This window comes from Micropterus salmoides, unplaced genomic scaffold (assembly GCF_014851395.1).
Source record: "Micropterus salmoides isolate LMB-PRFRI ecotype aquatic unplaced genomic scaffold, ASM1485139v1 Ms_hic_scaffold_13, whole genome shotgun sequence".
NCBI lineage: Eukaryota > Metazoa > Chordata > Actinopteri > Centrarchiformes > Centrarchidae > Micropterus > Micropterus salmoides.
Genome location: NW_024040374.1, coordinates 27100063 through 27124034, shown reverse-complemented (window position 1 = coordinate 27124034; position 23972 = coordinate 27100063). Strand labels below are relative to the sequence as shown.

Genomic DNA, 23972 nt, shown 5'->3' with positions numbered 1-23972 from the left:
TATCAGCAGAAATCAGAAACAGACAATAAATGGCAAATACGTATTTACTTTCCTGGCTACATACTTTTTAAAATGAATACTTAGAAACATGATTTTATTTCTGAACAGTAACCAGTCCCAAGCCAGACGAGCAGAAACTAAGTACGCAAGGTTCCTTGTTTGCCTAATGTAAATCAGATCAGAGGGATGAAAGGCCTGTGTGTTGAGATGCAGCCTGATCTTCCGGGCGTCCACACCCCTTTCAAACAAATGTTAGACACGGAACAAGGAAGTTATACACTGCTGCTGCTGCTGCCTCTTTATCTCACTTACAGCGCCTTGTGGCCTTGATAATTAGTGGTAAGTAAAGCCTCTTAATTACTTTAACGTTGTAGCCTAATGTTGACCCAAAGTAATGTTCCTTAAATATTTTTCTGAGGCAACTCAAGCTTCGATACTGGGAAAGAAAGTCACGTAGTCTCCCTGCGGTGGCTCAGAGAAAAGAAGCTGGCTAAAGTGGCTACACACTAATGTTATTGAACTTTTAAAGTAGGTGTTGTGAAGCCCTATCATGGCAGAAGCTGAGGAGGAAGGAGTGCCAAGTGAAGAACCGCAGCATAAGCTCAGGTCTTCCGGCGGCCTGGAGGACACCCAGCCCGCTGCTGCCGCTGCCCGCACAGAGGAGCGAGCTGCGGGGGGCATCTCTGTGGAGTCATCTCTGGACCAGTTTAAGCGCAGGAGGTTCTTCGTGTTGAGGGTAAAGACTTTCGCCACCTTTCCACTTGACAAACGGGAACGTTGTTCTGTCAACACAATAGTTCTGCATTTTTCCTGCAATAAAAAAAAAGTCCCATCACTTCTAGTAGGCTATATTTGAAATTCAATCAAATTCATCAATACCGAAAGCTACCAAACACCAAAATATTAAAGTAGCATTTATAATTTAATATTTTGTTAGCTTTATTCTTCTAACGTTATTCCATACTGTTACATTTCTAAGTTCTTCTTACATTAGGCAGCCTAGCAGCTGTCGTTACAAGTGTGTGTATATTTATGTATTTTTAAATTTTATTTGTAAGTGACTATATGCAATATTAAGTAGGCCTATAAATGTTAGCTTAGCATTTGTTGACTGCCAGATTTATCTTTATGTAAATTTTCCCTTGGCAGGCCTAAACATGACCTGCCCACATAGTATGCTAACTTGCATAATACTATAGCATTAGACAGCAAAATTAACCTGTGAAAGGGCTTTTCTGCATATTGAGTACTTTTAGTTTTAGTAATTTAAATATATTTTGCTGATAATACATCTACACTCACTAGTAACATTTTGAATGGAGGAGTTTAACTTGTAACTGAGAATTTTGACTTGGTATTGCTACTTTTACTTTAAATAACTACAATCAGTACATCTCTTTTGGAGACTATAATGTAAAAGGAGGTTGCCTGACTGTGTTGATAAAATTGGCCGGGCTGATATATTGACTATTAATTTATTGCAGATTTGCAGGCTGGCTCAGCACCAGGCTCATATTACAGTAAGACTGTCAGGAGCCCACAGTATGAACACCTAATCTTTTTAAGTTCTCAAAGTTGGCATTGAAATAATAAAACACAAAGTACAAGGACAGAATGCCATGTTATAAAAATTACAGTTTGATTGTGTATTGCATTGGAAAACAGAAACGCTTGTAGCTGACAATTCGGATGTGTAGTGTATTATGTACTGAAGCTTTCTCTTGTTTCTTCAAAAACCTAAAGTTATTTAGATTTATACACAGAAGCTGCCCGCTCAGCTTTCTTCATTTGCAGTCATTTTTATATGCCAAAGCTTCATGTTGTTGTTTATTGTTATTTTGTTTGACACACAGACGCGTTGACATTTTGTTGGAGTACCAGTCCCAGCTGCACATCTGCCTCAAAGATTACCCCTTAAGCTTTCTGTGCGCACAGTGTGATTGTCACAATGGAAAATTAGAAAGTGACACCCGTGCATTTCTGTCTCCTCAGCCTGGCACTCTGAATCAGGCCATCAAAGACGTTGAAGCTCTAGTGGATAAAGAAGTAGATGGCAACGTTCGCAGCGTTTGGCTGCTGGCAGAGTGAGTTCATGATATTATGTTCTGTTACACAGCTTCATGTCTGTGTTGACATGCAGCGTAATGTGTGCCAAAGGAAGTCCCTCGTGAACACTTGAACCCCACCGCCCTCACCCCTGTTTATGCACATGTAGAAATCATAAATATAATTTGTAAATAAGATAAATACACATTTCCTATGTAATGTTCATATAACTGTGATGATGTGATTGATTTTATATGATTACAATTGTTACATTATATTGTCAGTCATTAATTATACTGAGGACTGTTTATAGAGCAGCTATGAATGCTTCACAGGATGTTATACTTGTTGTCATTAGGGCTGCAACGAATTATTGTTTTCATTAGGTATGGACCGATACAATACTGATATCTGATATCGGCCTGATACTGACTCAAATAGCTGGATCGATTTCACGCTTGCTAAGCCAACAAGCTCTACAGCTACTTGAGATATCTGCATAGCCAGTTGTTCGAGGGTTGGCAGTACCACTGCAAAATATAACACAACCAACTTAATCAAGCACCTCTAGAGGGCTCATGCCAAAGAGCACAATTTCCAGTCTCTTCCTCACACTGAGGAATACAGCTTATTAATTTTACACAGATCGGTACTCCGCATCAGCCAATACCCAAAGCCCAGGTATTGTAATCGGTACTGAAAAAGTTGGATCGATGCATCCCTAATTTTTATTATGAAATAATCTGCTGGTTAGCTTTTCAGAACAGCACTGAACTGACAGCAATGGTGCGACAGTAAATGCCCAGCGAGTTTACGGTATCATGCATTGCTCATTCATAATCCATCATTAACATGTGTTCTATAACTGCTGCCCATAGGGAGAGAGTGGTTGCTACAGATGTCCCCATTAATTAACCCAGGAATATCACACACGTCAATGCAGAGGTAGTGATTTAACTGCCTCAAACGCAGAGCTAAATGTTATGACTGCAGGACATTACCCAGTGCACCTGGCGATGTCAGGTTGGATCACTCCTGCAAAAGCTTTCAGGAATCATTTAAAAGGCTGGCCATGTGAGAATGAATAATACATTCCGTTTATGCAGCTCTGTCCAGCACACGTTAACGTTTGTCCTACATTTGGCCTGCAGTTATCGACGCTACAGAAGCCGCTGTAGGATTTCTTGCAACAGAAAGAGGGCATTATATGGTCATTCAGTGACACTGCTGCTGAATTTCCCAGAGGGAGCCTTGATGACTAATCTCAGAAAAGCACAAAGAATTCATCAAATCTGGCTTTGCTGAGGATTGTCACTAGTTTTAGAAAATGTAAGATAATCTCAGTTCATCTACTTTTATTATTTTGGCTGTTCCTCTATCATTTGTTTGCGATTTTATAAATGATCGCCATTTTATTTATGCATTTGAGATTGCATGTTTATCATGGAGGTCTTTATTTGTACTTGTACAAACATAGTGGGTGGTTTTATTCATTTTAAACAAAAGAATCAAATTAACGGTATAGTTTTTAAAATTTCTGTAGTAATTTAGTAACAGTGGGTTATTTAAAGAGTAAAGAAAGGGCAACTGTAGATACAATATGCTTAATCCCTTTGTTGCTCAGAGTCAGATAAGAAGATTGCCAGTTAGCTTAGTCCACCACAAACCGATATAAACAAATACGATATAAATTGTTGATTAGCAAGCTTATCAGCGTAGGTGTTTTTCTTTTTTCCTTTGGACAGAGCAAAACTAGCTGTTTCGCCCTGCTTCCTGTCTTTATGCCAAATGAGGCTAATCAGATGCTAATGATGATCAGAAGCTTCCTATTAAGCATACAGACATGACAGTGGTGTCAGCCTCTCGACAAGAAAGCTAATAAGCGTGTTTTCCAAGAGGTCAAAAAATTCTTTTGTGTGCCACAAAGGATCCCAGTGTGTCCTACAGAGGTACATCAGTTTAGGCATCAGCGTCGTCTTGCTAAGTAGCGCTGTGTTGTTGTGTCAAGCTGAGCGCAAGCAGTGTGTCAGACACCCCAGTCTGATCCTGGATCTCTGTAACACCTCTGTGCCATCCAGTCAAGGTTAACTCATTTCATTAGCACAGTCAAAGCTCTTCACCCACACCTTTCCCATGATGCTTTGGCTGCTCAGTGAACTGTCTGCTTTGGCCTACGGCTGCCAGCAGCACTCAAGTGTGTTTCACTTTGAGTTGGCCACATGAACCCGGCTCAGCAGGCCGTAAGAAAGAGAGCCATTCCAAGAGAATCCATGCCACCGTGAATTTGTTGTGTGCACAGCGGTGAGGGAGAGGCTGTGTGAAATTGTGCTTTTTTGTGACATCAATTAAAATGGCAACACTTTTGAGGACATAAGCGAAAGCAGACTTTAGTTTGTTGCTTTAAAGGTGTTTCTGTTAATTTGATTTTTCTTTGCGTTCTCTTGTCTGTGTGTGTGTGTGGTGGTAAAGGTTGGTTGTTAGAAATGCTTGCATGCATATTGTATGATCCTTGCCAAGGGCATTTTTGGAAATTGTGAAGCTTTTACAGTACATAATTGAGCAGCTTTTCTGTATGTGTTTTGTGTTCAAATAACCTCCTGCAGAATACTGACATTAGAACTGCACTTTACAAAAAAAGGTCTTAAATGCACGTAGATAAAAACTCTCTACAGCAGTGGTTTCCACGTGGAGTCAAAAGACGAATCTTAGAGGATGTAAGATCAGCGGCTCCTAATCTTTTTGGTTTATTGCCCTTTTTAAATAAATCTATCAACAGGTCAACTGGCAACCTTTTGTCACAGGGTATGCATTAGTGGGGACAGTTCAGAAGTCCAAAGGGATTTGGAAGGATAAAATCCTCTGACCTATTTTTTTAAATTTCATTTTCATGGATGGAAGCATTTACTTCCTGGAGTCACCACCAGTTGCCTGGTATCTGTTCCTGCCTAAGAATTAGTCTGGCTCCTAACCTCTGTAAAATGACTAATTGTCTTTCTTTCATTTCACTCTTTGTACAGAAACAAACAAGCTGCCTTGTTACTTTGTGAGCTTTAGAGGTGCTGGTAAACAGATTTTTTTACCTTTTGGACAGAGCCTGGCTACCTTTTTCCCCCTTGGTTTTCAGTCTCTATGCCAAGATAAGCTAGCTGGCTACAGCTGCATAGTTACGCCTTGATTCCACCAGCCACGGCTCTTTAATGTTGCATTTGCTGCCTGGTTTTATTTCGTCCTCTGCACGGCTTCAAAACCCACAGAGGCCATTTTAGAAGCAGAGCGTTTTCCATTTCCTTGTTTTGTTTGTCTGTTTTTGTGTTTATTGCTGATATACACTTGGGTATCTGCACAGATTTTGAAAATTGACCAGATTCTTTATGCAGTTTACGTGTCCGACTTCCTCACTGGTTCGATCTGCTCTGTCTAGCTTGACGCGGCTTCCATCAAAAATGCAGCCGGAACGCGGCGCAACTGTGCCTGGTGGAATCCAGGCTTCAGCATGAAAACATGAGAGTAGTATAAATCAGTATAAATAAGTCATCTGACTCTAAGCAAGAAAGCCAACCCCAAGTTGGGAACAGGATAAGAAAACAGAACAAACATATTTCTGCTACATAATAATATTTGTCTGCCAGACGTTCCATTAGTCTTATAATTTGACTTCTAAAAATGATTGCTATAAAACAAAAAAGAAAATGACACTGGTTTTAACTGGTAAACATATGCAACCAGTGACGAGGGATCATAAACAGGCATTGCTTTGTTTTAGGGGTGACAACCAGTTGCCTGATATAAATGGGGTGGTCAAAATAATAGAAATAGGTGTACCTACTATTTCTATTATTTTGCCCACCCCATTTATATCACTGATCAAACAACAATCTCCCAAATGACCGTACAGCGAAAAGCCTCTAAAAAAGTTTCAACAAAACAACATTATAACCTTCATGAATATGTGTGTATACACAAAGACATCAAGGCTTCACAAGGATCAGACAAGTAACACACACAGGAAAGTATCTTTTTCAAAGACGTGCTTGGTGTCTAGTCATCCTCTGCCCTCCTTGCCTCATTGTACGCACAGGTAACATTGTTAAAATAAAGCAACTTTACTTAAGAGATGAGTAAGCCAATACATTCAGTTTGTTTCAGGATTTTCACTGGAGGTCTAACACAGTCTCTCTGGTTGTTTCAGGGTGGACCACTGGAACAATGAAAAAGAACGTCTTGTTCTCATCACAGAACACACTCTCCTGGTCGTCAAGTACGACTTTGTCATGTTCATCTGTGAGCAAATCCAGAAGATCCCACTGAACTTTGTGGACCGCATCTCCTATGGCACCTTCATCTTCCCGAAGCAGTCCATTCTTCAGTAAGTCCTCCCTTTAGCCCTCGATTTGTTCTTTAACAGTACATGAAAGTGCAGCTTTCACCTCAGAGGGTGAATATATTTTAATTTGTGGTGGGAAAGGGTAACCAGGAAACTTCACCAAACACCAAAGCAACTGTTTCTGGTTAAACAAAAAGGATCTTGCTCTTGAAAACCTTATCTCTGTAGGAATTCCTTCCATGTTGTTGTCAGACACTTAAAATCTGAACTTGTCTGTAGCGAAAAGAAGCACTTAAGTGGACGTACTTTGAGAGGGCGCTATCGCCCACTAGGACTGCATTGCAGCCCTGTTTCGCTGCTGACTGCAGCATGCTCACTCAATACTGGACCAATTTCAAAAAATGATATCCCAGTTAGTCATATATACACAAAAACATTTGAAAATAGGTTTGAAAAATGCAAAACTTAGCTTTCAAGCTCAAACGTAAAACATGCCTAGTCACATTTTTTGTTACTAAGTCATCTTTTCATAACTACTTTAAAGTAATATACCATACAACATATTCTCAAGTTTTGTGAAAATGTTGAAGATGTCATGAAAAATGCAACATGCAGCCTTTTTAATGAATTTCTAAGATTGCAAGAGCATGCATGATTTACTGAAAAGTATCAACAGTGATTTGAGTTGTCAGTGGAAAGAGTGACACTGTGCTGAGGGCAGCATCAGAAGGCTGTGTGGTGAGGTGGATACATGCAGAGGATCGGTGCAGGGAGCAACCAGGGACACATGGAGCAGCAGAGTTGAAGCAGGCATGGCAGAGAGACAAGTGTGCGGAGAGTTTTTTGGGGGTAAGGAGTGCATAGCTGTCACTTGGAGCTGTCACTTAACTGATTAGTGGCAAAATTAATGTAGTCCTTTCATCTAAACCTTTTAAAGACGGCTCAGGGGATACCAAACCAACTAAAACTAATTTGATGAATAAAACGTAATGCGCTGTGAAGAGCTTAGAGCGCGCCGCCTTTATAGGAGGCTTTATCTCTGCACATTACGTTAAATTATACATAAAACGCTCGTGAAAGCCACCCGGGAGTCCAACAGTAAAGAGATGGTTTCAAATGAGAAAGACTCCACCCTCAAACATTTCCTCTTTCCGTCTTCATCTCCACTGCTTCTTCTCTCTTTCTCTATGTCTTCCTCTCTGTCTCTCCCTCAGGAAGTGTCTTCTTTTTTGTCTAGGTCATTCTGTCTTATTTTTGGCAGAACTGATCTACAGCTAAGTTCATGTATGTATGTAAATGAATACTCCCTACTGCTTTAATACACAAAACTTTGTTTCCTCGTCACCAAATCAGTGTGAGGGAAAAATACTTGTACTACTTAACAATACTAATCTTCACAATACTAATACTACTGTGAAGACTATTCAGCTGCTATGTTAATGTTACAATCCTTTTTCAGGAACACTTCATTTTAAGTCCCTCAAATTAGCATTTATAAGCAATTTGTAAACATTTAACAAATGCTTTATAACGTACTATAATGTAGTTATAGGCTAAGTTGTGTCATGAATGTTTGAATGAATGAGAATATAGTAAAACACTGTTGTAATAATGTAAATATGTCTTCATAAAAGATATTATAATTGTTGACAACAGCGCTGGGTGATATGGCCAAAAATGTTATCACGATCACAAATGTCATATCAGTCGATATCGACAATTATTACGATAAATGTCCAATCATAATTTTTTTCAAGTTTAAAGGCTAATTTTTGCTCCTGAGTGAAAGTTTAAGACACCAGATGGTTAATTGTGGTTTTAAACCATTCTTTATGGTCAGAACATGACAAACATTTGCCAAAAATTGAATCAAATAGTGGATATTTTCACAAATCTGAGGTTGAACATTCAAAACACTTACAATGATTGACAATCATTTTTCTTCAACAAAATAAATATCTTCATAGAAAAATTAATGATTTAAATGAATTAAATCGAACATTTATTGAACATTTGGTATATTTCTATTGTGGAAAACTATATCACAATAATTATTGGTATCCTTTTATCGCCCAGCCCTAGTTGACAAACAGTATTAAAGTTGTAGTTACTAGCTCTGTCTTTCGGTATCCTGCTTCCTACGCTTATCGCCTCCCAGCTAACTACATTCCTGCAGTAGCTGATTTTTTGACCATATCGTGACAGAGGACAAAAGTTGTAAGCACAACACTGACATATTATCATCATTAAGCTGGTATAGCGAACTTTGCAAACATTTGCCTATTTACACATCCAGTAGACACGAGGCAACATTAGCACCATTTGGAGTTGTGTTGGATCTAATATTAATTCTCCTGTTTTTTTGCCACCACCAACAGAAATATCTGTCTCTTTAGCACTCCGCTATGTTCACCAGCTAGTCGCTAACTTTGTCTGTCTGCTGTTGTGCTGGGCAGGTAGCACACAGTGCTGCTATATTTTTATTTTTTTCTGCTGAAAACTGCTTCTGGATGAGATTGTCTGACAAATTAAAGCTTCATAGAGCTGAGGGGAACAGCAGAATCGGGTGATAATTGTCTGTGGGCTGATTACTACAGGCTACACCTTTCAGATATAGTTATAGTCATGTGATCCATTTTAATATAAAAATATGAATTATAGTCGTTTTTACTGGCAGACATGAGAGTGGTAGCGGCACAGTGCTCCAGTGGATAGCACTGTGGCAAGAAGGTCGCGGGTTCAAACCCCAGTTGCCCTGGCCTTTCTGTGTGGAGTTTGCATGTTCTCCCCGTGTCTGTGTGGGTTTCCTCTGGGTGCTCCGGTTTCCCCTACCACTAAAAACATGTGTTTGGGTCTTGGGTGTGAAGTATGTTATACTGTGTATTTCACACTGAGTTCTGTGGTTTGATTGACATTGTAAGTAAAATCTCCATTAAGACCTTTTGAGAAAGTCCAAAGATAAGATATCAAAGACGTCTTCGGTTTTGATGTATCAGAAAGCTCAGACAGTGATGGAATAATACGTTTTTTTCCCACAATACCATTGCTCATTGAAAGCAAATGAATATAACTACATACTGTATATGCAAACCTAAATAAAGAAGTTTCCATTTCTCCACATCAGTGAATCAATATGTTGCGCTGGCTTTTTCAGCTGTCATGGTAATGACACTTGCCTGTTACTTTGAGGTATCACTGTTCACGTGAGTGTGAGAATACAAGGTATCTGCTCGCTGATATGCCAGCTGACAGTTGTCATCTGACCACTTGATGTCAGTGTGCACCCTTGGTAGAGACGGTTCAAGGCAGGAGCCACATCACATTTCTTCATCTGTGTGATGTTGTCACAGATGATTCACCAAATGCTAGTGTGAATTAGTGCTACTAGGAAGTCCATCTACTGTGTGGGCTGCAACAAATGTCGCCTTCACAGCATTTAATTGCTTTAAATTTGTGCATGTTCTGTCTTGCTGTAGCAACACTGATAGTGGTATTGCACAAATGCATCGATTGTTGATATTTTTTTCTTACACTATCTGATTGTAAAATGCCATGAAAGTTTAGACATCACAGGCCGCCACCAACAGTTTGTTTGGATTAACAGAATTAAACTTGCTGAATTGAGACTGAAAGCACTTTTGACCCCTGTGTTCCAAGACCAGATCAGCTTCAGAACAAAGAATATCAAACTCCCTCCACTCCCTCCCTAAGACCTCCCTCCAGCGTCTTATTTGGCGTCAATACCATCGCCTGTGCTCCATCAGCCTCCCCAAAACCTTGATGATGCCAATAGATAGTGTTGAGGGAGTGTATTTTTAGTCCTGATGATGATTTTGTTTTCTCTAGGTGAAGAAAATGCGCAGTATATTCTGCATCTGTTGGGAAAGATGTGTTTTTAAGTGCCTTCTTTCCAAACTGTCTAGACAAACTAATTACCCAGCACATCATCTATTTTTTTTATTCCTGTCTGAAAGAGTTGGGTGTGGAGGTTTAAAGAAGCCCCACTAGAGGCTGCTTCAGTAACTGTTGTAGGAATATATATATTTATGAAGGTTGGAAATAATCCCAGCTCTGCACTGCTCTGTTTCACATCTGATCAGATGTAGTTTTTTTTTTTTCTGAATAGGGCTTCAGAGGGAACGATGCCTTATTTAGCCCCAACCTTCAACTACTTGAAACAGTTTTATTAACTAGAAGTTCTTCTTCACATTGTTAGTTGCTATGCTGACACAAGTGGGTTTATTATTTAGTTTTACAGTTGTTTCAATATACAGATCAGTAGGGTGTAAAATCTGTAGCCTGAGTCAGTCTTTGCATTAGTTCTTTTTGTCCTGGTTTGAAAACAGTCATCCTCCTCTCATTCTGCCGTCTGTCCGACCACACCTATATAAACCAAAGCAGCATACACACTTAGACAGCAGAGGGCAGTCAGTTCTTAGTAACTATTTGTGATACCATCAGCATAATGGACTGTGGGACACCTCATCAGATTATAATTACGCCACAAAATAAATGCGAAGAAATAATTTTCTTCCCTCAGTAAGTAAGAAGGAGGGCACACTCCTTAACCAAATCCAACTATGCAAACATGTCATTGACTTTAAAGCACAACAGAAAGATGTTTGGTGAGGACCCACGTCAAAGTTTCAGGAGTCCCCCCTGACGGGCAGCTGTCCTCAGGTAGTCAAATGAATAAATAAATTACAGAAGTGGAAAGAGGATTATTTATGTCTTATTCCATGTCCAATCCTTACAGGTTATACAAACCGTGGTACTGTTTAATCTCAATTACTGCTCAGTCTGCTTCAAAAACAAGTGTTGACTAAGCTTCTGTTAGTGCAGAACATAGCAGCATGACTAGCACCGGTCTATGATCAATAGAAAAAAATTAATGCTTGGTCCAAGGGAGGTTAAAGAGGCACGCCGGTGATTTACTATTGCACTTCCCTAAAGTTGAAGGAGTCACAAGGGACATATTATCAAAAAAAACAGCTGTCCAATAAGTGTGCAGAGGCTGAGATGCTGACTTCTTTTTTCTGGTATACAGGTGCTGGTCATATAATTTGAATATCATCAAAAAATTAAGTTAAATTATTCATTCATTACACACAGACTGATATATTTCAAATGTTTATTTCATTTAATTGTGATGATTAAAACTGACAACTAATGAAAATCCCAAATTCAGTATCTCTGAAAATTAGAATATTACTTAAGACCAATCCAAAAAAAGGATTTTTAGAAATGCTGGCCAACTGAAAAGTATGAATATGAAAAGTATGAGCATGTACAGCACTCAATACGTAGTTTTGCCTGAATTACTGCAGCAATGCTGCGTGGCATGGAGTCGATCAGTCTGTGGCACTGCTCAGGTGTTATGAGAGCCCAGGTTGCTCTGATAGTGGCCTTCAGCTCTTTTGCATTGTTGGGTCTGGCGTATCGCATCTTCCTCTTCACAATACCCCATAGATTTTCTATAGGGTTAAGGTCAGGCGAGTTTGCTGGACAATTAAGAACAGGGACACCATGGTCCTTATGAAATGAAATCTGCATCTCCATAAAGTTGGTCAGCAGCAGGAAGCATGAAGTGCTCTAAAACTTCCTGGTAGACGGCTGCGTTGACCTTGGAGCTCAGAAAACACAGTGGACCAACACCAGCAGATGACATGGCACCCAAACCATCACTGACTGTGGAAACTTTACACTGGACTTCAAGCAACGTGGATTCTGTGCCTCTCCTCTCTTCCTCCAGACTCTGGGACCTTGATTTCCAAAGGAAATGCAAAATTTACTTTCATCAGAGAACATAACTTTGGACCACTCAGCAGCAGTCCAGTCCTTTTTGTCTTTAGCCCAGGCGAGACGCTTCTGACACTGTGTCTTGTTCAAGAGTGGCTTGACACAAGGAATGCGACAGCTGAAACCCGTGTCTTGCATACGTCTGTGCATGGTGGTTCTTGAAGCACTGACTCCAGCTGCAGTCCACTCTTTGTGAATCTCCCCCACATTTTTGAATAGGTTTTGTTTCACAATCCTCTCCAGGGTGCGGTTATCCCTATTGCTTGTATACTTTTTTCTACCACATCTTTTCCTTCCCTTCGCCTCTCTATTAATGTGCTTGGACACAGAGCTCTGTGAAAAGCCAGCCTCTTTAGCAATGACCTTTTGTGTCTGGCCCTCCTTGTGCAAGGTGTCAATGGTCGTCTTTTGGACAGCTGTCAAGTCAGCGGTCTTCCCCATGATTGTGTAGCCTACAGAACTAGACTGAGAGACCATTTAAAGGCCTTTGCAGGTGTTTTGAGTTAATTAGCTGATTAGAGATATTAAAAGGAATGAACACTTGAAATATATCAGTCTGTGTGGAATGAATGTATACATTATACAAGTTTCACTTTTTGAAAGGAATTACTGAAATAAATCAACTTTTTGATGATATTCTAATTATATGACCAGCACCTGTAGATTGGTGAAACAAAAACACTGAATCCTACATTTCCCATAATGTAACTCAATTAGGTCTCTCGTTGCCTCCTAAATGCTCACCTCTTTGAAACTCCATGCATCCAGCTTGTAAGTTTCTGATAAAAATCCAATAACGATATATCTGCCTAGAGATTCTTTTTTCTTAAATAAACACATAAACAAACATACAAACAATCTTGATATGATTCCCTATGTATCCATATCGGCCTGGCCAATATATCTGACTACCTTTTATGGAATAATCTGGCATATTGTTTCACTCTACTCTTTGTTTGTATGTCATATGCCTAATTTGTTGGTTTGGGTGGAAGTGTGATGTTATATGATACTGTATATTTCAGTATAGACTATAGGAGTTGTTGCCATGATAATTGCTAATGAGCATCCAAATAAACAATAAACCTCAAATACTTGTTGGGATTTATTGTGACAATTTATAAGGCCTCCTAGGCATTTTGACACCTGGCCTGCATTGCACAGTTTATGCGAATAGATAAGAAACTTTAAATGTGTTTCCGCAATAACTGCAGATTTTTACAACCACTGTTTCTTTGAATTACCTATTCCTAGTAATTCTTACCTCATTGGTCATAAAGAGGACATGCACTGCATAAAATACAAAAGAAACAGTCTAACACAGACTTTAATTTTCTCAAGTAAAACTTTCACAACTGAAACTATATATCTATATAACTGTAACCATTTACTTCCAGATATTGTGTTCTACCTGTAGCACTTGTTTTAACTCTAAGCAATGAAGAAACACTCACTTCCCAAAAAAAACAAAGCATAGATCAAGAGCAGTCTGCACACGGGCTGCTCCCAGGGTGTACAGCATAAATTAATAAACACCAATAGACGTATAATGTTTGGGGCATGCTGCTCTAACTTCATACACCTCGGGAGAAGCTTTCAGCTTGTGGACTGCTTTTTCAAGGTGGAAAAATCTTTGCCAACAGCCTGCAGTTATGATATCACAGCTTTTGCATCATGGCATCTACAGTAAAATGACTGGATGTTTTAGGCTTCAGAGCCGCTTTATCATGACTAGGGTCCATATCTTTTAGAGGCTTGAACATTATAGTGAAATTGTGTGTAACAGGAAAGCTCAATTCTTTGTAATTGTTTGTTTTTCTAGTTATCACTCCACTGTTTTCCTGTCTTTGTAGTCCTTTCACAAGTTGAATGAAACCTTGTAGGATGGATACATGTATGGATGGCTGACAAACCTGCAGGCTCTATTGAGCAATCAGAGCAGATTTGTTTGTTCACTCTGAGACAATGTGGGACACTTGCCATGACAACTGGAGCTGGGCTTGATATTTATCTTGTGTTGACTTATGAGTCCGAAGCACTTGAAAGCCCTGGGAGGAATTTTTCGTCACTTGCCCTTAAGCTCAGAAGACAGCGTTTTTACACATGTGAGCGTTTTTTATAAACACTGTGGATTAAGTGGAACTCCACTAGAAAGGTCGGTAGTGGGTGGATATCCTCAGTTTGGCCTCTTTCTTGAGGTGTTTGAAAATGAGTTTTCAGAAATTCCTCATGACACAACCCTTGTTTCCTTGAGAAACTTCTGAATGACAACGGTGTAGCCTGCTTTCACCGTTTCTGTATTTCGTGACTGTATCGAAGTGAGGTGCAGTGAAAGTCCAAACCCCAGCTCTGCCGCATAAACACAGTGAAGACTTCCAAGGCCTCTGGCTGGAAAGCCCAGCCCTGCTCTGCCTGTTTGGGCTGGTCCCTCTTCCAGTGATAGCTTACCTATGGAATTTGCCAAAGCTTTTTTATATCCCCATTTATACTAGAGCAATAGCTGTGTGCTCTTACAAAGGGCAATGTGTACAAACGTAAACCCACCATCCTCAGTCGCTTTTGCTGAAATATAATCAGTCTTTTAGCCTGGGCTTTGCTTTTGTACCAAGATTTTTTTTCTTTCCTCCCCCTTTTTTTCCCTACACAACGTTTGCTCTGGAGGCACAGAATGTTCAGCGGCAGCATTGTCATTTTAAAAGTACTTGTGTAAACAGGGCTAAATAACATTATGATGCAGCCCCTCCCTGGGACCGTGACATATCAACAGCCACAACACTATTGTTTAGCCTCAGGTGTTTAAATCTGTTTGGCAGGAAGTGCTCTTGCACAAGGTATGAGGTAAAATGAGCACATCATGGTGACAGATCATTAAGGAAATCAGAACACTGTTGGGAAATCACCCACATCTTGATTTATTTATCTTCTCTGTTGCTTTTTTAGGTAAACCAGCGGGTGCATTATAGATAAGACTATCCCACCACCTTAGACATCTAATACCACCATCAGTTGTTACAGCTAAATCACAAAAACACCAAAACAGGTTGTTTGATTGCCATAACAAGCTGCACTTTATGTGCGCTATTTGCACATTTTTTACGTGTTAAATTGTTTAGCAAGTTGCCTCTTGAAAGCTGACTACAGTGTGTAGTCATAGTATTGAGCACCAAATAAACCCATGTTTGTACATCCACATATTAAGTGCAGAGGCTACAAAGGCAGCAAGGACTGATTTGTGGGTTTGGTGTCAGGCCAACAAAAATACTTTATTCTCAGGTTTGAAAGCATGCAGCAGGCAAATGACTTGCACAACATAACATGACAATATGTCTAAACAATGCACGGAGCTGAGGGAATGATGAAATGCATCTGCATCATTGAAGGGTGAGAGCATTTACCTTTATTTCCAGCTAATTGGGTGGTTTCTCCTAAGAAAAAGAGAAAACGCTGTTTTGTTTAAGGGGAAAAAACTAAAAATATGCACAAACATGATGCCTCTATGTAAAAGTGCAATGCAGAGTCAGAACTCACTCAGTGTTGCTTTAGTTCTGAAAAGAGCTCATGTTGTCAAAATGTTTAAATTCAACCACTAAATTAATGTTTTATCTGACTTTATAATTTGTAGGCTAATTAAACTGTTGTATTTTTTGTGTTGTTCTACTGTGAGTGTAATTATGTCGGACTGAGGAGTCAAACCTGTCACTTCAGGTTTTTCTAGCTACTGTTTTGAATCAGGATTTATCCAGTAGTTGTTTACCTACTTTGTTAAACAGGTGTAGATCAGCCAACAAAGAAAAAGGGGGGGTAAGGAACCTGAATGACCGCCACAATGAAATTGCATGTAATCTAAAAGTGTGTGTGTGTGTGTGTGTGTGTGTGTATATGTGTGTATATATATATATATATATATATATATATATATATATATATATATATATATATACACTTCGTTAAAGGTCACTTCCTGTTGCCAGCAGGTGGCGCTATGACTGTGGGTGAATGTCGGCATCTACATGTGTTCAGGGCGGGACTCTCATCGTACGTGCGCGAAACCCATAAAATATGAAATTTTTCACCACCTTCGACATGTGTGCAAAGTTTGGTGAGTTTCCGGGTATGTTTAGGCCCCCAAAATTGAGCTTACCTTGCAGAAAAAAAAAAAATAAATAAATAAATAATCTTTACAGTTTCAATAGGGACCTCGCACGGTTTGTGCTCGGGCCCTAACTATAAGAAAATGTGGGATCATGGGGCCAGCAGTTTTGTCTGGCATCAACTCACACTGAAGTGTTTCAGCAGCGGAGCATTTAGCCGTTAACGTATTGTTAATTTGTCATTTTGTGTGCTTCAACTACGGATAACGTTCCGCTTCGCTCTGCACGGGCTAACGTTACATATCCACATGGAGCATTTCAGAATAAGAGCGTTTTGCCTGTCTAATTTTGCTGACTTTTTCAGATTTTGCTCATTTGTTCCGTTGTCCTTGGTTTTTGTGCTGCTGCTATGGTTTAGTAGGCGATGTAGTTAAATTGTTTCTGTCTTGTCTGTTTAACTGTGTTATTGATGTACAATTGGGAGTCTGCAAAGGGTGTTTTATTTTGAAAATCAGCCGGCTTCTCTATGCCGTTCTATGTCTGACTTCCTGCCTGGTTCATCTGCTCTGTGCTGCTTGACACGGCTTCCGTCAAAAATAGGCAGGCAGTGAATACTGAACTGTAGCTAAACTTAAAACAACAAATCGCAAACCGAATCGTAATCACAATATCTGGCAGAAAATTTGCAGTTAGATTTTTCCCCCAAATCGCTAAGCCCTAATCTGTTGTATCACAATGGGTGCATCAGGAGAGCCGCTGAAGAAAATGCATTCCCATGTCCAGTCAGGTGAAGTGACTGGAGGAGACTTTAGTACATTTTAGTTCAGGTTCATTTGAATATTCTGCATGAAGGTAACATTATCCTAAAAAGAGATGCAGAGGAGGGTGTTTTGAACTCTCTGTGACCCTGTACCTTTTGAACTGATACTGTATTCCCCCTGGATTTTACAGTCTAAGAGGTATGAGAGCCCTAAATCACATTTGATAGACAAACAGTAAATAGAGCATGTAAGGATCGTTCATCATAGTATGTAGATCAACACCAACATCGTTTCAAAGATGGGATCTGTGTGTTCGGAGGTCTGTTTGCACTCAGTCTTCTGAGGTTTCATTAGGCTGAGGAAAGATATGACTCCAGAGCATTTCCATTAAAACCTTCAGTATTTACTCTTAAACAACTAAATAAAGAAGGAGAAGGAGAATATGATGAACACACTGTGGATTACCTCTGAGCCTGGTAAACACAAGATTGCCCTCACATTAAGTGTTTGCCCTGGGGACAGATTAGTGCCTTTGTTTCATTATTCCTACATTGTTACCATGGAACCAACAGGTCTGGTAGTCCCCCTTTTGGGGAAATAAATTTAACTGATGTTGAAGCAAAAATAATGGTCCATGAAGGAGTGGCAATTTCATATCAGCAGATAGCTTTGAATTTTTATTTGTGCACACAATTATTGTAAAGTACTGTCAATTCAGAGAAGTAAGAAAGGGGCGTTGTCAGCCTGGCAGGACACCGCGCAATAGGTTGTAGTACCTATTTAATGGCTTTCAAATGGCAGATTAGTTTGTCCCTAAAAATACCTCTTAACAGTTCTTTCAGCCTGCTTGAACATTTGAGCTAGTTTGTTAAAGCAAATAAACATTGATTATTATTAAGTTCATAGTTTATAGGTACTAATTTCTTGAACATCCTTGTCAGTAATAACAGAAAGTCTAATCCAGATCTCCTTGAAAAATGTCCCAGTTAGTGCACAACACCCGTGTAATGGCATCCTCCGATCATTGTGTGGTGCAGTGGATTTGAGGTTTGGTGCATTTAAGTTCCTGCTTGTAGTGTGGGAGCAGGAAAACAACATTATGGTCTGCAAAATGTAACTATGCTCTGGTAATGTTTCTATTAAACAACTGTTGACAGAGGTGCCATCACCCTGCTCCTTGCCCGACTGACTGGTCCTGTTAGCCCGTATTATGGCAAAATGATTAAGACTAACTGAGACGGCTTTGTCGAGATGATATAGGCCTCCATGAAGGCCCTCTCCACCAGGTACTTAATATGCAGTAAATCCATTTTGTTCCGAGGGGAATGTACATTCGCCAGTGTGATGGAGGGAAGAGCATCTGAGGGGACACTTCCTCAGTCTTTATTATTTTATATTTCGATGTGTACATTTTAGATTCACATAATTCACTAAAATCAAATCAGTTGCTGCCAGTTGGTTTGTTTTTTTTAGCACCTTTTCCTACGTGATGACTGGGATAAAAGCTGCAGGCGAAAACAATTCTATGCAACGTAATTGTCACTTACAAAGGACAGCGTATAAATTTTAGCTACTCTGGATGTGGCCAGAGGCACATAAAGCATTTATATGCAGTGTTGTGTGTAATTCTCAATGGAAAACAAAACAAGACCTTGTTTGTAGAAAGCAGCTGTTGATCTGGTGACAACATGAACTGTGGAATCTGAAGTGAAGAGACTCGCTTTGTCATTTCTGTTCCTCTGTCTGTGTTTAGGAGAGAGGGGGAGGGAATGCGAGTCTTCTGGGACCGGCTGAGAGAGCCCACCTTTTCCTCCAGGTGGAACCCCTTCTCAACTGACTTCCCCTTTATCACCTTCACCTACCACCCCGTGAGAGACATCAGTGACACATTCACTGCGCTCTGCGATGTAAGTTGATGAGTGATAACAGTATGGCATTGTTTAAAGGCTCATTTCACCCAAATCACAAAAAAAAAAAAAAAATAACAAATAGGTTTTATTTGCTGACGGTTCAAAATATCTGATGTGGGGGGACGACAACATCCCAGTTAATCAAATAATCCACAGTCAGCAGCGTTCATTGGAGCTATGATATATCTCAGTACATAAAACTGGAACTATGGAGCAGCTGCACAACTCTGTATAGCTAGGAGACCTTTTAACTTGTCTGTTGAAACATTTGATTTTATCATATATTTTATGATTAATCTAGGTGGACGTGTGAACTCAATCATGAGACACCTAACTGTTCACTGTACCACTTTAAAAAAACAGCGGTGGTGAGATTTTATCCTGTGGTCAAATGAGTCATCACTCAGAAACGAATGACTAGAACTAGGGCATGAGACATCATTCATGTGTAATCTGTCATTCTTACCACTTAATAAAATACTCAGAACTGTCACATATCTGAACATTAACCCGGCATTGTTTGATTTGTTTTGTGACGAAAATATGATGTGTTTGCGAAACATATACCGGAATTTCAACATATCAAGTGTAGCAGATGACTAAGCACAAAAAGAGAGAAGAATGGAGCAATTTTGTGCAATGTCATGACATTTCAACACTGTTTAGTGATATTTCAAACATGTCCTCCATACTGTTTCTGCTGTTTTACAGCATAAAAGAGGGGGTGGGATTATTCACATTTCACTGATTGCACACAATTGTTGACTGGCAACTGAGCCTGATGGACTCAAACAGGTGTGCAGAGACCTGGAAGAACGTTTGCTAGGAATGTAGCGTAATCTTAATTATGATATGACACTTTGAAATGTGCCTTGTTGGGCAAGAATATCTTTACAGTAGACAGGTGTGATTACAGCAGACCAGCTGGTCTCTGCTTTTTTCCTATTAAGCTATGAATTGTAGTCTACGATGTTGATCAGGAACCTTGGTCAGGTGACTTTACAGATCGTAGAAACTGCAGAATACTCTGTTTACCAACAAGCAAAATATTATGTAATGTAGAGAAAAGTGTCAAACAAAGAAGTGGTTAACCAAACTAACAAAACAAGCATGACACAGAACACTCTCTGACCTAAACACCAGCACAAACAATTGATAAGGGTGGCGATGGGGAAGTGGATAACACACATGCCTTTGGTGTGAGAGACCTGGGTTCTATTTCCACTGTGACCCATCCACCATTGTGTCCCTGAGCAAGACACTTAACCCAGCTGGTCTGATTGCTCATAATGTTATTATGTTGTGTCATGTTTTGTGTTTGTGCCATCTTGAAAAGAAAAAATTCAAGATCAAGGCAGACACGTTTTTATCAGGCTGAAATATTGATTCAATGAAAAATCCGGGCCGGTTATTATATAAGTATATTGACGAGAAAATATTTAAGAAAATCTGAGCGCTTCTCAGTCTGCAAGTCAACATTTGACAGCGCACAGGTATGGATTTGTAGGAGCACAGATTTGAGTGTGCATTCCGACCGTGCGAGGGCTCATTTCTGAGTTTCTCCAGCCGTTTTGGAAGCTTCTGAGCACTTGAGATTGCATCGGCTCGCTTGCCGACCATTTTTGACCATGTGAAAGTAGCCACAGCCCATAATAATTTTATCATTTCATTAGTTATTAGAGCATTTATTGCAGTTTTTTTATATCTGATCAGATCAAAGTAAATCTAATCCATTATGAGCCTATGTTTAGGTGTCATTTACAGGGGCTACTTCCGTCATCTGCTCTTTGTGTGTTGCATGATACATCAAATTCACTGATATTCATTGCTTTTTAATATTTTTTTTTATTGAATTGTTGAAATTGTATTCATCCACCACATGATCACACATTCTTTCTGATGACAAAATTAATCATAAAAATTAAAATTAAAAAAATTAAATGGATTGATTTTATTGGGCCCTAATTATGAATATTTGTCTAACTGTCTCTGTTAAAATGATTCATAAAAACAATAAAAGACGAAATAAGAAGGCCCCATATGTGGTTGGATAATAATGAAGGATGGAAAAAATAAGATATTTATGATGCCCTCACCAAAGCGAAATATATTCACACGCTGCAAACAAGAAATCAATGTTTTTTCTGATATATTTCTGATCCTCCCACATTTCTTGTCCACAGATCCAGAATTTTCGTGAGCAACTCAAGGATGCGGCGCAGAAAGTCCACGCCATCAAGCCAATTCCTGGGAAGGCCAATGGTGTCCTGGTCCTGAATCAGCCCATTCTCATCGAGGCTTACGTGGGCCTCATGTCTTTCCTTGGGAACCAGAACAAACTGGGATACTGCATGGCTCGAGGAAACATTGGCTTCTAACTGTTCTTCATGTATGTAATAGTTTTGTTGTACTTAAACTTTTATAAGTCTTAAATTCATGTTGATAAGTTTGTTTACAGAGAGTTCATTCACATTCTAAGGATTGGACAAAGAATCTTCCTTATTCAGGTTAGCGTCACAACCCTGGATTATCAGGATGTTCTGTATGAGGTTTAAACAACTGTGTGATCTCCCCCGCTGCTTATTACCAGAGTGTGGTGTCTGAATACTCAGAAATATCCACATTTCAACACTGCTCTTCACTGGATGACGGATCCCCCGCTGCTCTCAAGGAGCTTTGTATTTGCTCCTCAGTGATATGGTAATTCAACTCTTTCGCAATGGGACTCCTTTCTACCTCCCCCGGTGTCTCTGTTAAAAGCTCATTCCCATGCAATTCTGCCCCTTAGAGATTCACTGGAGCATGAGGGCACATTTTTCTGTTTAGTTTTATTGTTTGTATTGTATTTTTACAGTGCATGCAGTGTTGGAATATGTATGTTTACTGTGTTGACCTTGTTCAGTATCATCTGTTTGTTTTGTGAGCCTGTCACAGGTGAGAAGATACAGGCTTACATATTTTGTCCTCTTATCCTTTTAAGTGGTATAAAATATGCAAATTCATACGCGCTGTTTAGTGCACTTCATGAGTGAATTATCATACCCATGTCCTGCACTAGTCTTTCCACTGAACTGACCAAAACTGACCAATCAAAGTAGAAGGAACACAGCCATACTGGGATTAGTAACTGTAATGTAATGACTGAATTTTAAATTGTAACCCCCAGACTACTCATTACTGAAACAAGTAATCCTATTACTGTAACTCATTAATAATTTATCTATAATTGAAATCAATTGAATGACCATAAATGGTAGCAAAAACAGGAGTTGATGTCATGAAAATATATTTATCGCATTAGAGCGTTAAAACCTTTAAAAGTGAAACTGTATATGGTAAAAATACAGTTCTTTTCACAAATTACGCATCCGTTCCTGAGAGACAAATACAAGTGAATGCAGACAATCTAAGGTTTTCTCTTCAGGAAACAAGGTTAAGTAGCGAGTGTCCAAGGGATCCATGCAGCTGTTATTCCACAAGGTAAAGTATATGGTTAAGTTCAGCACATTGAGTATCACGTATCATAACCTTAGGGTTTGAAGGGGTTAACATGTTTCCTCCCAGAATGAGGACGTGTCTCTAATCCTGGATCAAGCGCTGCTCTGGCCTGGAGCAAAGCGCCACATCCATATTTCTGCTCTTCAAGTTGTAAAAGATGTTCAGAAAACAGGATTACCTGCCAGATAAATGCACGTCCTTAAAGCTGTGTAGTTTAGCCCCTCAAAAAAAAACTTGAACAGAGTTTTACATTTACATCATCTGATGAATCACAGGAGTGACATTTGGAAAAATATACAGCTAAGTGTATTTATTTGTTTGTTTTGTTTTGGTTTCCATGGATCACATTAATACCTGTAATCATTGTATTCTCTAATTGTCTTAGCTGCAGGTAATGCAGTTACCGAGCACACTGAGAAGTAGCATGACAATAAAGGCTTCAAAGAATATAACTTCACAAATAATTAAAGATGTAATGTTTGTGATCACGTTGTTTGCTGTTCAAATGATGCAGTTTACATGTTCGGTCATGTTTGAATTGAGCATCAGCGGAGCTCCAACCTGCCCTTTCCTCTTGCTTTCTGTCAACCATTACTATTGTAACAGTTAAGTTTAATATCTAGATGTGATGAGCTCCTAATGCCACGACGCAGAATGAATATGGGCCAGTGTGTGCGCAGATGTGTAAGCAGGAGACCGGAGGGAGCGTGGGTGTGTTGTTGTGTATGATCAATCTCTGTCCTCAGATGCCCCTTTTTTTCTTTTTTTTTTTTTTTTTTTTTTTTTTTGCATAAGAGAGCATTATGTTGAGCCCTTGAGGTACTTCATCTGAATTAAAGCTCTGATTTGCTCTTAACGTTTCATAAACAACCTGTACTCAAGATTCTGTACTGACTGAGAATGTGCTCACATACTGTTAGCAGAACTTTAGTTTAGTAAACACAGTTAATTATGAGAAATAAAGACGATCAGAGATTTGATGGAAGGACATGGTATGTTAGGTGTTTTTTGTCGATCACAAAAACATTTCACCACAGTACATCAGTCTTGATACAATAGAACACTACATTGTAAAACATTTTAAGCTATATATCTGAAATGTTTTTAAATTACACAGGTCCCAGATACCATCAAAATAACACCATCCAAAAATGAATAGTGCTGCCTTAAGTTATTGATAAAAGATCATTTGATTTGACTGCATTACAGTATGAGGTTTTACAGTGCAGTGGAAGCATGAGAGTGACACATATAGTGAAATTTTGTATACTGTGGCCAAATATGCACTGTGGACTGTCAATTTACAATGTTTACAATAAATGTGTGTAGTAGATTGTTAAACTACATGAAATACTGTAAATGTATGTAGTATTATTTACTTAGACACATTTTGGCCTAAATCTTACAATGACCAAATTAAATGGCCATTTTATTTGAGGATGTGTTTCATTTTATTCAAGAATCTGAGTTATTAAACTCTTTCATCACATTTTCCCTCTGCACAGTCAGCGTATATCATTGCTTTGTCAAAGAGAAGCGCATG

At 39.3% G+C, this 23972-nt stretch overlaps 1 protein-coding gene across 2 annotated transcripts; it reads left to right on the top strand.

The window, feature by feature from the left end:
* Positions 1-222: 222 nt before the first annotated feature.
* On the top strand, positions 223-23419 carry tprg1 (tumor protein p63 regulated 1). 2 transcript variants are annotated; one of them, XM_038716675.1, is made up of 6 exons: positions 223-339; positions 530-736; positions 1993-2084; positions 6236-6412; positions 18775-18928; positions 21115-23419. In XM_038716675.1, exons 2-6 carry the CDS (start codon positions 551-553, stop codon positions 21307-21309), a joined length of 804 nt encoding a protein of 267 aa, XP_038572603.1. In that variant the 5' UTR covers positions 223-339; positions 530-550; the 3' UTR covers positions 21310-23419. The 2 variants fall into 2 exon arrangements, with proteins under 2 accessions (XP_038572603.1, XP_038572604.1); XM_038716676.1 differs by having other exon boundaries at positions 288-339; positions 533-736.
* The last annotated feature ends 553 nt before the right edge of the window (positions 23420-23972 follow it).

What these genes read in the sequence shown, in the direction of transcription:
- tprg1 (XM_038716675.1), top strand. Translation starts at nt 551, where the DNA reads ATGGCAGAAGCTGAGGAGGAAGGAGTGCCAAGTGAAGAACCGCAGCAT. An exon ending in GGAGGTTCTTCGTGTTGAGG is followed by an intron (nt 737 to 1,992) that starts GTAAAGACTTTC and finishes CTGTCTCCTCAG; the next exon opens with CCTGGCACTCTGAATCAGGC. An exon ending in AGCGTTTGGCTGCTGGCAGA is followed by an intron (nt 2,085 to 6,235) that starts GTGAGTTCATGA and finishes TGGTTGTTTCAG; the next exon opens with GGTGGACCACTGGAACAATG.